General features: G+C 38.1%; 3 protein-coding genes across 3 annotated transcripts in view; all 3 read left to right on the top strand.

Moving 5' to 3' along the window:
* Positions 1-552: 552 nt before the first annotated feature.
* On the top strand, positions 553-2,453 carry LOC141331126 (uncharacterized). The gene is made up of 2 exons (XM_073836029.1): positions 553-1,208; positions 2,021-2,453. The coding sequence occupies exons 1-2, from the start codon at positions 1,019-1,021 to the stop codon at positions 2,449-2,451; spliced, it is 621 nt and encodes a 206-aa protein (XP_073692130.1). The 5' UTR covers positions 553-1,018; the 3' UTR covers positions 2,452-2,453.
* A 3,701-nt stretch (positions 2,454-6,154) lies between these two features.
* Positions 6,155-8,256, top strand: LOC141330841 (uncharacterized). The gene is made up of 2 exons (XM_073835612.1): positions 6,155-6,520; positions 6,843-8,256. The coding sequence occupies exons 1-2, from the start codon at positions 6,352-6,354 to the stop codon at positions 8,075-8,077; spliced, it is 1,404 nt and encodes a 467-aa protein (XP_073691713.1). The 5' UTR covers positions 6,155-6,351; the 3' UTR covers positions 8,078-8,256.
* Positions 8,257-9,399: 1,143 nt separating this feature from the next.
* LOC141331173 (uncharacterized) overlaps positions 9,400-13,021 on the top strand; it is a 28,114-nt gene continuing 24,492 nt past the window's right edge. Inside the window, exons 1-2 of the mRNA XM_073836117.1 lie at positions 9,400-9,726; positions 11,698-13,003. Of these exons, the coding sequence (XP_073692218.1) occupies positions 9,561-9,726; positions 11,698-13,003 (1,472 nt within the window). The 5' untranslated portion in view covers positions 9,400-9,560. The remainder of the gene's footprint in view (positions 9,727-11,697; positions 13,004-13,021) is intronic.

Here is a 13,021-nt window from a genome sequence, read left to right as displayed (position 1 = left end):
AAACGGACAATTCCAGTAGTAAGATTAAATGATTTATCGTAGCCTAACTATGTCATGGAAATTATGTATAGTAGTTAAACAACTGAATAATCAATTTACAACAAATTTGGACATGTGTTGTATGCTGTATTACGCCGTGGACGAGTACGATGTAAATTGAACTGATGGATGATTCAGCTGCGGGCGCCATCTTTTGGCGAGCCACTTGTTCACGTTCATAGACTAAGTAGTTATTCCTGCAGGGATTTCTGATTTAAAAGCAAAATACATGTTATAGCCTAATAACGTCAAATGCATCAATGTAATGATTACAATATTCATTACTGATCATATAAATAGAGGATGGACCCGGTGCACGGATAATTAGCCTCAGTTGTCGACTCGAGTGCTGCAATTGGATCTGTCCAATTCGTGAATGATTTGTTTGGTTCATTGAAAAGTATCAGTTTGTTCATGAATCAGACACCGCTTCTGCACCTCGGAGCATATTATACAGAGTAATATGTTTTATGAAATGTAGTAAAGTAAAAAAGTACGATCTTATGCTTTGGAATGCAGTGAAGTAAAAGTAAAAGTTACTCAAAATAAAACCACTCCAGATAGTACTTAAAATAATTATTTAAGTACAGTAACGAAGTATAACTACTTAGTTACTGTCCACCACCGGCCCTATGTACTTGCATCTTTGTATTTTGATATTGATTTGTGCAATTTGTTTTTATATTTAATATACATTTTCCTCCTCTCGCCACTTCACACTCCAGTCCAGCGGGTGGCGCTAAAACACATAAGTTTGTTTGCGAAACATATTTAAACCTCAGAGGAAGAAAATTAGATTCACCTCGTTCACTGTTGTTTTGTCTGGATGCTGGCTGAACATAAACTGTTGGCAATGCAATTTCCTTGAGTAGAAAAACTGTTTTTAAATCAGTTCAATAAATACCTGTAAAATTCAGATCCTCATAGTCGTGATTAAGTTGTGAAGCCAGCAGGAATATCTGGAAGAGTATCATCTGAAATGAGATCTGCTGCTGTGAAGATGGTGTTTGTTAAAGAGGAGAGTGAGGAGGACATGAATGAACCAGAACCCTGGAAAATAAAACAAGAGGAACTAGAACCCTGCAGAATAAAACAGGAAGAGCCAGATACTTCGAGAATTGTACACGAAGAACCAGAAGCCTGTGGAATAAAACATGAGGAACGAGAAGGTTGGTGTTTATTTTTCACTCATCTTTGAGGTTTGTAGTACATCTACAGATCCTTTATGTAAAAATAAGACCAACTGTCAGTAAAATGTTTTAAAGTTCTGTAAAACATGAATTTATTTATTAGACTTTATTTTTTGCTTTTTGGGGTAATAATCGTTGAACTCAGATTATTTGAAACTGAATTGGTTTTACACTAATAATATTAATAAGCCACGTTTGAAGTAAAGTCCCTATAGAAGTGTGATTTTTTTCCAACCATGTGAATGTCTCAGTAGAGCAATATTTGCTTGTTCAGTACATTAATCAGTTCTTAGAGATGTGTAATTACTCAAGTTCAGTCAGATTTTATGTGTCTTCAAATTGTTCAGTGTTTTGTTGTTATTGTTTTGTATGCGAGTCAATCAAGCCAGTGATTAAACTAAACATTGTTTCTCCTAATAACATGAATATAATGTTAAATTGTTCAATTACAGGAAGCGAACAAAGAACAAGCTGTCAATCACACAGCACCAGTTTAGACACTTCAAACTCTCGTTATAAATGTTTTTCTTTCAGAACACAATTAATGAAATTGCATTGTGAAAGGGATCCCCGTTTTGAAAACAGTAACATCATGCCCATTTCGTATTAAATGTTCAGATGTGTAGTGTCCTTTACAGAGTGGCAGAGTGGTCTGTCACCATAATGCAGCTTGTTATTAATTTTCAAATGGGGATCATTTTGACAATGTTTTCTAATGTACACAAATATTTTATCCTTTTATTTTCCAGACATTTCAATTGATTTTCATATTTTTAATGATTTCATTTCAGGTATGGTGAAAGAAGAAAGACACGATCTGAGTGGGATGGGGGAGAAACATCAGTGTCAGAAAGATAGTGATGAAAATGGAGAACAATCAGTGAGTTGCAGCAATCAAATAACAGGCGTCAAAAGGCCTCTCATCTGCTCTCAGTGTGGAAACGCTTTCAAACAGAAAATAAGCCTTCTGAAACACATGAGAATTCATACTGGGGAAAAGCCTTATACCTGCTCTCAGTGTGGAAATAGTTTTACACAGAAATCAGCCCTTAACCCTCTCAAGGCAGGCGTTGCTGATTTGCAACAGTTAAAAACTAACTACCTTATTACTCCAGATACATATTTTATGAGTTTTTCTTTTTTACTCAGAAGTACCACTGCAGGACTTGGTTGTCCATTAGCAACAAACATTTTCCTACTTGCTCACCAGATGGCAGTGTAGTCTCACTTCTAACTTGTCTGTTTCATTCATATGGAAAATTTAATGATTTGGAGTGAAGTTACAAACAATCAGAGGCAGATTTGATCAAAAGCAGTGGCACAATACCATGTTCATTTGACTGTGCAGTAAGGAAAACTGATGTAGCCTAAATTCCATGGCACCTTTTATTAGTACAGATCATTGTGTCAAAGCATTTTTTGGCAAACTACCTTACAGAATACTCTCTATGCAGGATTTGCAGTGTGTTATGGCAGGCAGACGAAACATTTACTCAGCCAGGGAAGTCATTGAGTACATTTGCCTTCCTGATGGTGCTTTATCTGACACAGAATCCACTTCAGACGATAAAATTGCTGATCCAGATTTTGAGGAATCTCCTGAAGCATACGAGTCTGACTCCAGCTTTGATGATGATAAGCCACTGGCAGCAATACCAAAAGCTAATCTCAACCACATTGATGTTGAAATTCATAACATACATGCAGACAGTGACACTGAGGTCCCAGATGACAATGAACCTCAGCCAGGCCCAGCTCCAGTCAACAAAGAGTTTTCTTGGAGGCAGAGGAAACCCCCAGCAGCTGACATAGACTCTTCATTCCGAGGACCTGCATTCTCACCTCCCCCAGACGAAATACCAAGTCCAAAGTGGTATTTTGATCAGTTCATGGACAAATCTGTGTTTGAACATATTTCTCACCAATCTAACTTGTATGCAGTTATGAAGAATGGCCCAGAACTGAAAACAACCCCTTCTGAAATAGAGCAATTCATTGGTTTACACATCTTGATGACCGTAGTGCGTATGCCATCGTACCGCATGTACTGGCAGACCGCAACCCGCTACGACCCAATTGCGACAGTCATGGGACGTAAACGATTTGATAATCTGCGTACATACATCCACATGAACGACAATACCAATGTGAAGCAAAAGGGCGAGCCAGGATACGATCCATTATTCAAGGTGCGTCCAGTTCTTGAGAAAGTCCGTGCCAACTGTTTGAAGGTTGAACCAGAAGAAAACCACTCCATTGATGAGCAGATGATCCCCTTCAAAGGAAAGATTGGAATGAAACAGTATATCAAGAACAAGCCGCATAAATGGGGAATCAAGGTCTTTACTCGTGCAGGTGTCACTGGACTAGTCTATGACTTTGAAGTATACACTGGAAAAGAGACCGTGACCAATGAGCGTGGACTTGGTGTTGCCGGTGAAGTTGTGCTTCGTCTCGTTTCAGAAGTTCCAAAAGGACTAAACTACAAGTGCTTCTTCAACAACTGGTTCACTTCCCCTGAACTCATTGTGGAACTGAAGAAAATGGGAATTCTAACAGTTGCCACCATCAATCGTAACCGTCTCCGTGGATGTACCCTCAAGAGTGACAAGGAACTCTCAAAGTCCGGGCGTGGTGCGTATGAAGTGAAATACGAAAAGACAAGTGGGTTGTCCATCGTGAAGTGGTATGATAACAAGGCAGTGTTGCTGGCATCATCCTTCATTGGCCCTGAACCTGTTGAGAGATGCAGAAGGTGGTTGAAAGAGAAGAAGGAATATGTGGAAGTGGACATACCCCACATTGTCAAGGTGTACAACCACAACATGGGAGGAGTAGACTTAGCAGACATGTTTGCAGCTCTCTATCGCATTGACATCTGCCCACGTCGTTGGTATCTGCGCATCTTGTACTACTTGATTGACCTATCACTGGTCAATGGTTGGCTCCTCTATCGCCGTCATCTCACCCAGAAGCAGGAGAAGAAGTATATGCCACTTCTTGACTTCCGTGTTCAAGTTGCAGATGCCCTCATCAAGGTTGGCAAACAGGCTGACTTGAACAGTAGGAAAAGAGGACGACCGTCATTGGAAGATGATCCAACGTCCCATCCTCCACCTCCACTTCAGAGGATCTCTGCACCGTCGGTTGATGTCAGATTAGACCGATGCGATCATTTCCCCATCCATGCTGAGAAACGTGGACGATGCAGACTGTGCAAGAATGGCTACACGCAAATGGCCTGCCTGAAGTGCAAAGTACTTCTGTGCTTTACAAAAGACAAAAACTGTTTCTTGGAGTACCACATGACAAAGTGACCTGGAAACATGCCCTACTCAATGAGGATTTGAGATATTGGATTTGGATCCCGTATTGTTTTTGTTGTTGTTCTGCCACTGAAAAGCACTTTGTTACATTGTTTGAAAAGTTGTATATAAAAAGTTGTTGTTCATATCATATTTAGTCGTCAGTGTTTAATTACCACACTGGGCCAATGTTGCAAATCTGCAACATCCCAGAACGCCTTGCATGTGAAGGTCTCTCTCTCTCTAAAAAAAAAGTCAGGATTCTATTGTACTCTCCCTTATAATAATTTTCGCCAAATATCAGATTTTTCCTGTTTCTTAAACTTAATTTGAGCCTGAGATAATTCATACTGGGGAAAAGCCTTTCAGCTGCTCTCAGTGTGGAAAGAGTTTCACACTTAAATCAACCCTTAAAGGTTGTATCAGCGATTTCTAGCCTAAAACATAAAGTGTCAATTTCAGCTGACCTTTCTTCACGATCCGCTCGCTGCCTGCCCCATAAATTGTCTGTCTGGTCAGCCTAGGGTCCGAGATATGCCAAAAAAAACAATCGGCGCTACCAACCTTTCCACAGATAAACAAACAGTGTTCCAACCAATCAGCGTCAGGGGTTTGGTGTTGTGGACTTTCGCTCCGCCTCCCTCACATCCCAGCACCAGTAAGAAAGTTGTTGAAACTTGTCTTCAAAAGAGGGCGTTGTGCATACGTCCTTCTGCATTGCATAGGCTACCTACTGCAAAAAACAGCCAGTAGAAGCAACATGACTGACAGCAAGAGAACCGGTGTTCAGCCGTACATAGAAGGCAAATGCACTGAAAGTGTGACGAAACAGTGCTACCTCAGTATTACCCGAGCAGCTCAATGGACTGAGACCTGCAACTGTGCTACCAAACAAACAGTGCAAACTAATCTCACAAGTGCAGTCCGTTGGTGTTGATCAAATACGTCTATAAATAATTTACCATTTATTTGTGTAGATCGGCTTTTTCTAAAATGAAAACAAATCTACTGATCTGTTTTCCTTTTAAAAAAGCCAATCTACACAAACAAATGTGACCCTGGACCACAAAACCAGTCTTAAGTCGCTGGGGTATATTTGTAGCAATAGCCAAAAATACATGGTATGGGTCAAAATTATTGATTTTTCTTTTATGCCAAAAATCATTAGGAAATTAAGTAAAGATCATGTTCCATGAAGATTTTTTGTAAAATTCCTACTATAAATATATCAAAATGTAATTTTTGATTAGTAATATGCATTGTTAAGAACTTAATTTGGACAACTTTAAAGGTGATTTTCTCAGTATTTTGATTTTTTTTACACCCTCAGATTCCAGATTTTCAAATAGATGTATCTCAAATATTGTCCTATCCTAACAAACCATATATCAATAGAAAGCTTATTTATTGAGCTTTCATATGTATACATCTCAGTTTTGTAAAATTTAACCTTATGACTGGTTTTGTGGTCCAGGGTCACAAATGATCAACTTAGAGACGTTCGAAGTAATTTTCCTCTTATTATTTTCCTTCCTTTCGGAGCTTTACACTCCAGTCCAGCGGGTGGCGCTAAAACACTTTAGTTTACACTTTTAAACCTCAGAAGAAGTTTAGATTCGCGCTGTCTGTTGTTTTGTCTGGATGCTGGCTTAAAACAAGCTGTTGAAAAGAAAGTCTCTGTAAGTAGAAAAGCATGGTTTTTGAATCAGGTCAATAAATACCTGTAATATGCAGATCCTCGAAGTCGTGACTAAGTTTTCAAGCAAGCAGGAATATCTGGAGGAGTATCATCTGAACTGAGATCTGCTGCTGTGAAGATGGCGTTTGTTAAAGAGGAGAGTGAGAAGGACACGAGTGAACTAGAACTTTGGAGCATAAAACAGGAGGAACCAGAACCCTGGAGAATAAAACAGGAGGAATCCGAAATTTTGAGAATAAGGCAAGAGGAACCAGAACTCTGTAGAATAAAACACGAGGAACAAGGAGGTTGGTGTTTGTTCTTTATTAATCTCAATGACTGTTTGTGGTACATCCACAGATCCTGTATGCAAAAGTAAGACCTTAACTGTCATTAAAATGTAAAATTAAAAAATTAATTTTCTACTGGCGGACATGCAGTAGGTTAACCTAATGTATGTCCTCATTTGCCCAAACTAATTTACAAACCACTTACTGGCCTGTGAGCATAATGCAGCTTTTCAGTCATCTTCATGGATCTGTGTGAACCGTTTTGACAATCTTTTTGTCAGTGCACAAATATCCTTTTATTTTCCAAATGTTTCTATTCATTTTAATTATTTGATTTTAGGTTTGATGAAAGTGAAAGAAGAAAGAGAAGCTCTGAATGAGGTGGAGGAGAAACATCAGGATCAGAAAGAATCAAAATCAGTGATTTGCAGCAATCAAATAACAGACGTCAAAAGGCCTTTCAGCTGCTCTCAGTGTGGAAGGTCTTTCACACGTAAAGGAGACCTTAAGAAGCACATGTTAACTCACACTGAAATAAAGGCTTTCAGCTGCTCTCACTGTGAAAACACTTTCAAACACAAAGAAAGCCTTATGAATCACATGAGAAATCATACTGGGGAAAAGCCTTTTACCTGCTCTCAGTGCGGAAAAACTTTCATATGTAACAAAAACCTTAAGGATCACATGTTAATTCATGCTGGAATAAAGCCTTTCACCTGCTCTCACTGTGGAAAGAGCTTTACACAGAAAGGACACCTTACCAATCATCTGAGAACTCACACTTTAGAAAAACCGTTCAGCTGCTCTCAGTGTGGAAATACTTTCACACGTAAAGCAAACCTTGAGAAGCACACGTTAATTCATGATGTACTAAAGCCTTTCAGCTGCTCTCAGTGTGGGAAGAGTTTCGGACTTAAAGAAGACCTTGACACTCACATGGTAATTCATGTTGAGAAAAAGCCTTTTACCTGTTCTCAGTGTGGAAAAGCTTTTGCCCTTAAATCAACCCTTAATAAGCACATGATAATTCATACTGGGGAAAAGCCTTTCACCTGTACTCAATGTGGAAAGACTTTTACTAATAAATCCAACCTTAAGAGTCACATGTTAATTCACACTGGCAAAAAGCCTTTCAGCTGTTCTCAGTGTGGAAAGACTTTTACACAGAAAACAACCCTTAATAATCACATGATAATTCACACTGGGAAAAAACCTTTCACCTGCTCTCAGTGCGGAAAGAGTTTCATTCGTCAACAAGTCCTGAAGGAACACATGATAACTCATACTGGGGAAAAGCCTTTTACCTGCTCTCAGTGTGGAAAGAGTTTTACACTTAAATCGACCTTTAATAGGCACATGATAGTTCATGCTGGAATAAAGCCCTTCACCTGCTCTCAGTGTGGAAAGAGTTTCATACGTAAAGAGGTCCTGAGGAATCACTTGTTAATTCATACTGGGGAAAGGCCTTTCATCTGCTCTCAGTGTGGAAAATCTTTTGCACGTAAAGTACAGCTTGACTCGCATCTTAAAAGGTCCAATGGATGCCCATTTTCCACAGCAATATGTATAAGTTGATGTGATTCTTCTGCTGAGTTTATTTTTACATTTAAATCAAGTTTATTTGTACAGCGCATTGCACAATACCAAAGCAGCTTTACAGAAAATATTACATTTCTATTGGATTAAGTGTGTTTACCCTCGTTCCTGTTGTGGATTCACCCCTGTAATTCTCTTATTAAAGATTGTTGGTGTTATCTCGTGCCTCCATCATCCTTTCAACAGCATAACGTGACTGTTGTGATGTAATGCATGTATTAAACATTTCTGTAAAATTTCCAAACTCATAATATGTTCTCAGAGAAGACATCTATTTACATCTGAATTATATTTAGGTTTGAACATCCAAGACACAGATTAAACTGTTGTGATGCATAACATGCCTTATATATATATATATATATATATATATATATATATATATATATATATAAACTTCTCATAAAGTAACAATAATGTGTTCCTCTACCAATCTTATGTAAAATGCATTCTTTATAAGAACTTGCATACATCCATCCTTCAATCATTTAAGCAGACATGTTTTAATCATTATGAGGGCTACTGAAGTGATTCATTCAAAAGCAGTCAGTGTTTTCCTCTTTCTTTTGTTGATTTATTAACAGTAAGGACATAAACTACAACAACAAACTTTTTTGTGACAATAGTCACAATAAGTGACAATAAGACTAATTGAAATAAGCCTGGCATATTTGGTAAAGTTGTTTTTCTCTTGGGTGTCCCCAGGATGTGTCTGTGAAGTTTCAGCTCAAAATACTCCACAGATTTATTATAACATCTGGAAAATATCATTTTTGGGGTGTGTATAAAAAAAGAGCTGTAGGCCTATTGGTGTGTATCACTTTCAGTGCAAATGAGCTGCATATTCCCACCTTGTCTCCAGAAAAGAGTGTCACGTATACGTCCCTCTGCATTGCATACCTATTGCAATAAACAGCCAGTAGAAGCAACATGACTGAGAGCAAGAGAACCGGTGTTCAGCCGTACATAGAAGCCAAATGCAATAAAGATGTGACAGAACCTGGGCAGCTCAATGGACAGAGACCTGCGACTACGCTGCCAAACAAACAACGCAAACTAGTCTTACAAGTGCGGTCTATTGGTGTTGATCAAATAAGTCCATAATTTATTTATCATTTATTTGTGCACCTTATAGACGGTGCAGTAATTTCCCCCGTATTATTTTCCCTCCTCTCGGAGTTTTACACTCCAGTCGAGCGGGTGGCGCTAAAACACTTTCGTTTACACCTTTAAACCTCAGAAGAAGTGGTTTAGTTTCACCGCGCTGTCTGTTATTTTGTCTCGATGCTGGCTCAAAACAAACTGTTAGAAATGTAGTTTCTGTAAGTTGAAAAACGCGGTTTTTGAATCAGGTCAATAAATACCTGTAATCGGATTCAGATCCTCGAAATCGTGACTAAGATTCTAGCAAGCAGGAATATCTGGAGGAGTATCATCTGAACTGAGATCTGCTGCTGTGAAGATGGCGTTTGTTAAAGAGGAGAATGAGAAGGACACGAGTGAACCAGAACCATGGAGAATAAAACACGAACCAGAACCCTGGAGAATAAAAGAGGAGGAATCAGAGACTTCGAGAACAACGCACGAGGAACCCGAACTCTGCAGAATAAAACATGAGGAACAAGGAGGTTAGTGTTTATTCTTCATTCATCTTTAATGACTGTTTGTGGTACATCCACAGATACTTTATGTAAAAATAAGACCTTAACTGTCATTAAAATGTCTCAATCCCTGTTTCATAGTTCTTATGGAAATGTGACTGAACCGACACTGGGAAGATTTAATTATTATAGACTTATGCTTTTTGCAATCTGTAAATGTGTTGAGCTCGGAGCATGTGGGACTGAATTGTTTTTACGCTAATAGAAGCCACATTTTGATTAAGCTCGCTAATAGGACTGTGGTTATTTTCAACCATCTCAGCTAACAAAAATACGTAACTGCAACGTAATCTGGTGACCAATGTTTCGTTTTGGCGTGGCAACCGCAAAAGCAAAAGATGCCTAGTCGCCAAGTAACTTCGACGTCGTGGATCAATCGTTGTGTGCTGGTATTCAGTTGGTATTTTTTTATAATTTTTTATTTTCTAGAGGCGGACATGCAGTATGGTAGCCTAATGTTATAATATGCCCAAACTAATGCAAATGCTGTTCTAACAAACGACTGTATAAATAGCCTACTGTAAATGCTGGACAAACGCAATATGACTGGGATGTTTTTTTTTTTTTTTTACTGGAATGCAGTTTAAACGTTAATTAACAGACTATAGAAACGAAATTGTTTCACTGAGGAATGAATCATTTACCTAGTTTAATTTGTAAATGAAAATGCGCTCATTTGTACAGGTATAAACACAATCATAATGTGAAAACCTTCTTGGCATAATTGTCAGGCGTTAACTAAAGATAGTCCAGTTACATCAGGGATATATTTTTATATTTATTGTGTATCGCTTTACCTAACGTTCTGCTAATTAACGTTCTGTGCTTTTGCTACCATATAGGCTATTTTACAAATACTGTAAACGCCTGACAATTATGCCAATACATTTTTGACTTTGATTGTATTTATGCCCGTGTTTGACGATGAATTATTTACAAACGAAACTAGGAATGATTCACTCGTAAATGAAACACTATATATTTGTACACGCTAGTCTATTCATTAGATGAAATAAAATAAAACAAAACAAAACATATGTTAAATTCAACATTTAAACTGCATTCCAGTAAAATTCCAGTCATATTAAATAAGCTTTATTGGCACGTTGAACATTTACCATACCATTTACATTCAGAACGTTGAGTAAAGAGATCATGAAGGGAAATAAATCTAAAAATATAATGTCCCGATCAGGTTTTTTTGCCCTCGAGTCCGAGTCATTTGATTTTGAGTATATAGTATTTTGAGTCCCGATCTGATACTTCTATAATACATAAAAAAGAATAAAGAAGAGCGAAGAAACAGATCCAGGATGTTCCTTATTTTTTATTTAATTCACCTTATTTTAACATTCAATAACTCTGTTAACAAACAGAGCACTTCTGTGAGGTAGCTTGAACAATCAAGTAATAAATTACATAAATTCTTCACTTCTGGATTTTGACGGAAAAAACACAATACATGTGCACCTCAGCAAACATGGTAAAACAACAATAAAAATGCAGTTACAAATAATAAAATTATTACATTTGAAGTGCTGATATCTGCAGATTCCCTGTAGACAGCTGTGAAACAATGCAGATTAGACATACTTTTCACAGTGCTTCAAATGGTACATTTGCACAACAGTATATTTGGCTTCTTAGCATTTTTTTTCTCATACAGACGACAGCATTGTGAAAAGGATCACAGCAGTAAAACAGTAACATCGTGCGCATCTGTATTGCATGTTCAGCCTATAGCTGTGTAGTGTTTATTTACAAAGTGGCATCGCCATCTACCGACTTGTCAGCATAATACAGCTTTTTATTCAATTTCATGAGTCTGTGTAAACGGGCATCGTTTTGACAATGTTTTCATCTGTACACAAATATAGGATATAATTATCATTTTATTTTCTTCTATTTTCTATCATATTTTTTATGATTTCATTTTAGGTCTGGTGAAAGTGAAAGAAGAAAGACAAGATCTGAATGAGGTGGAGGAGAAACATCAGTCTCAGAACGATCATGATTTCAATGGAGAAAAATCTGTCAGTTGCAGCACTCAAATAACAGACGTCAAAAGGCCTTTCAGCTGCTCTCAGTGCGGACACACTTTCACACGTAAATCAAACCTTAAGAAGCACATGTTAATTCATAATGGAGTAAAGTCTTTCAGCTGCTCTCAGTGTGGAAGGTCTTTCACACGTAAAGGAGACCTTAAGAGGCACATGTTAACTCACACTGAAATAAAGGCTTTCAGCTGCTCTCAGTGTGGAAACGCTTTCAAACACAAAGAAAGCCTTATGAATCACATGAGAAATCATACTGGGGAAAAGTCTTTTGCCTGCTCTCAGTGTGGAAACACTTTCATATGTAACAAAAACCTTAAGGATCACATGTTAATTCATGCTGGAATAAAGCCTTTCACCTGCTCTCACTGTGGAAAGAGTTTTACACAGAAAGGACACCTTACCAATCATTTGATAACTCACACTTCAGAAAAGCCGTTTAGCTGCTCTCAGTGTGGAAATACTTTCACACGTAAAGCAAGTCTTGAGAAGCACACATTAACTCATAATGTAGTAAAGTCGTTCAGCTGCTCTCAGTGTGGGAAGAGTTTCACAAAGCATGGACAACTTGACAATCATTTGGTAACTCACAATTCAGAAAAGCCTTTCAGCTGCTCTCAGTGTGGAAAGAGATTCAGACTTAAAGAAGACCTTGAGACTCACATGTTAACTCATGTTGAGAAAAAGCCTTCCACCTGCTCTCAGTGTGGAAAGGCTTTTGCCCTTAAATCAAACCTTAATAAGCACATAATAGTCCATACTGGGGAGAAGCCTTTCACCTGCTCTCAATGTGGAAAGACTTTCACAAATAAATCAAACCTTAAGTATCACATGTTAATTCACACTGGCAAAAAGCCTTTCAGCTGCTCTCAGTGTGGAAAGAATTTTACACAGAAAGCAACCCTTAATAATCACATGATAATTCATACTGGGAAAAAGCCTTTTACCTGCTCTCAGTGTGGGAAGAGTTTCATACGTCAACAAGTCCTGAAGGATCACATGATAACTCATACTGGGGAAAAGCCTTTTAACTGTTCTCAGTGTGGAAAGAGTTTTACACTTAAATCAACCTTAAATAGGCACATGACAATTCATACTGGGAAAAAGCCCTTCACCTGCTCTCAGTGTGGAAAGAGTTTTATACGTAAAGAAGTCCTAAGGAGTCACATGTTAATTCATACTGGGAAAAGGCCTTTCACCTGCTCTCA

This window comes from Garra rufa, chromosome 1 (genome assembly GCF_049309525.1).
Source record: "Garra rufa chromosome 1, GarRuf1.0, whole genome shotgun sequence".
NCBI lineage: Eukaryota > Metazoa > Chordata > Actinopteri > Cypriniformes > Cyprinidae > Garra > Garra rufa.
Note: the sequence above shows the minus strand (reverse complement) of the source record. Positions and strands in the feature narration are given on the sequence as shown.

Excerpts from the sequence above, each read along its gene's own strand:
- LOC141331126 (XM_073836029.1), top strand. The coding sequence starts at position 1,019 with ATGAGATCTGCTGCTGTGAAGATGGTGTTTGTTAAAGAGGAGAGTGAG. Across the intron at positions 1,209-2,020 it reads AAAACATGAGGAACGAGAAG|GTATGGTGAAAGAAGAAAGA; the intron begins GTTGGTGTTTAT and ends ATTTCATTTCAG.
- LOC141330841 (XM_073835612.1), top strand. The coding sequence starts at position 6,352 with ATGGCGTTTGTTAAAGAGGAGAGTGAGAAGGACACGAGTGAACTAGAA. Across the intron at positions 6,521-6,842 it reads AAAACACGAGGAACAAGGAG|GTTTGATGAAAGTGAAAGAA; the intron begins GTTGGTGTTTGT and ends ATTTGATTTTAG.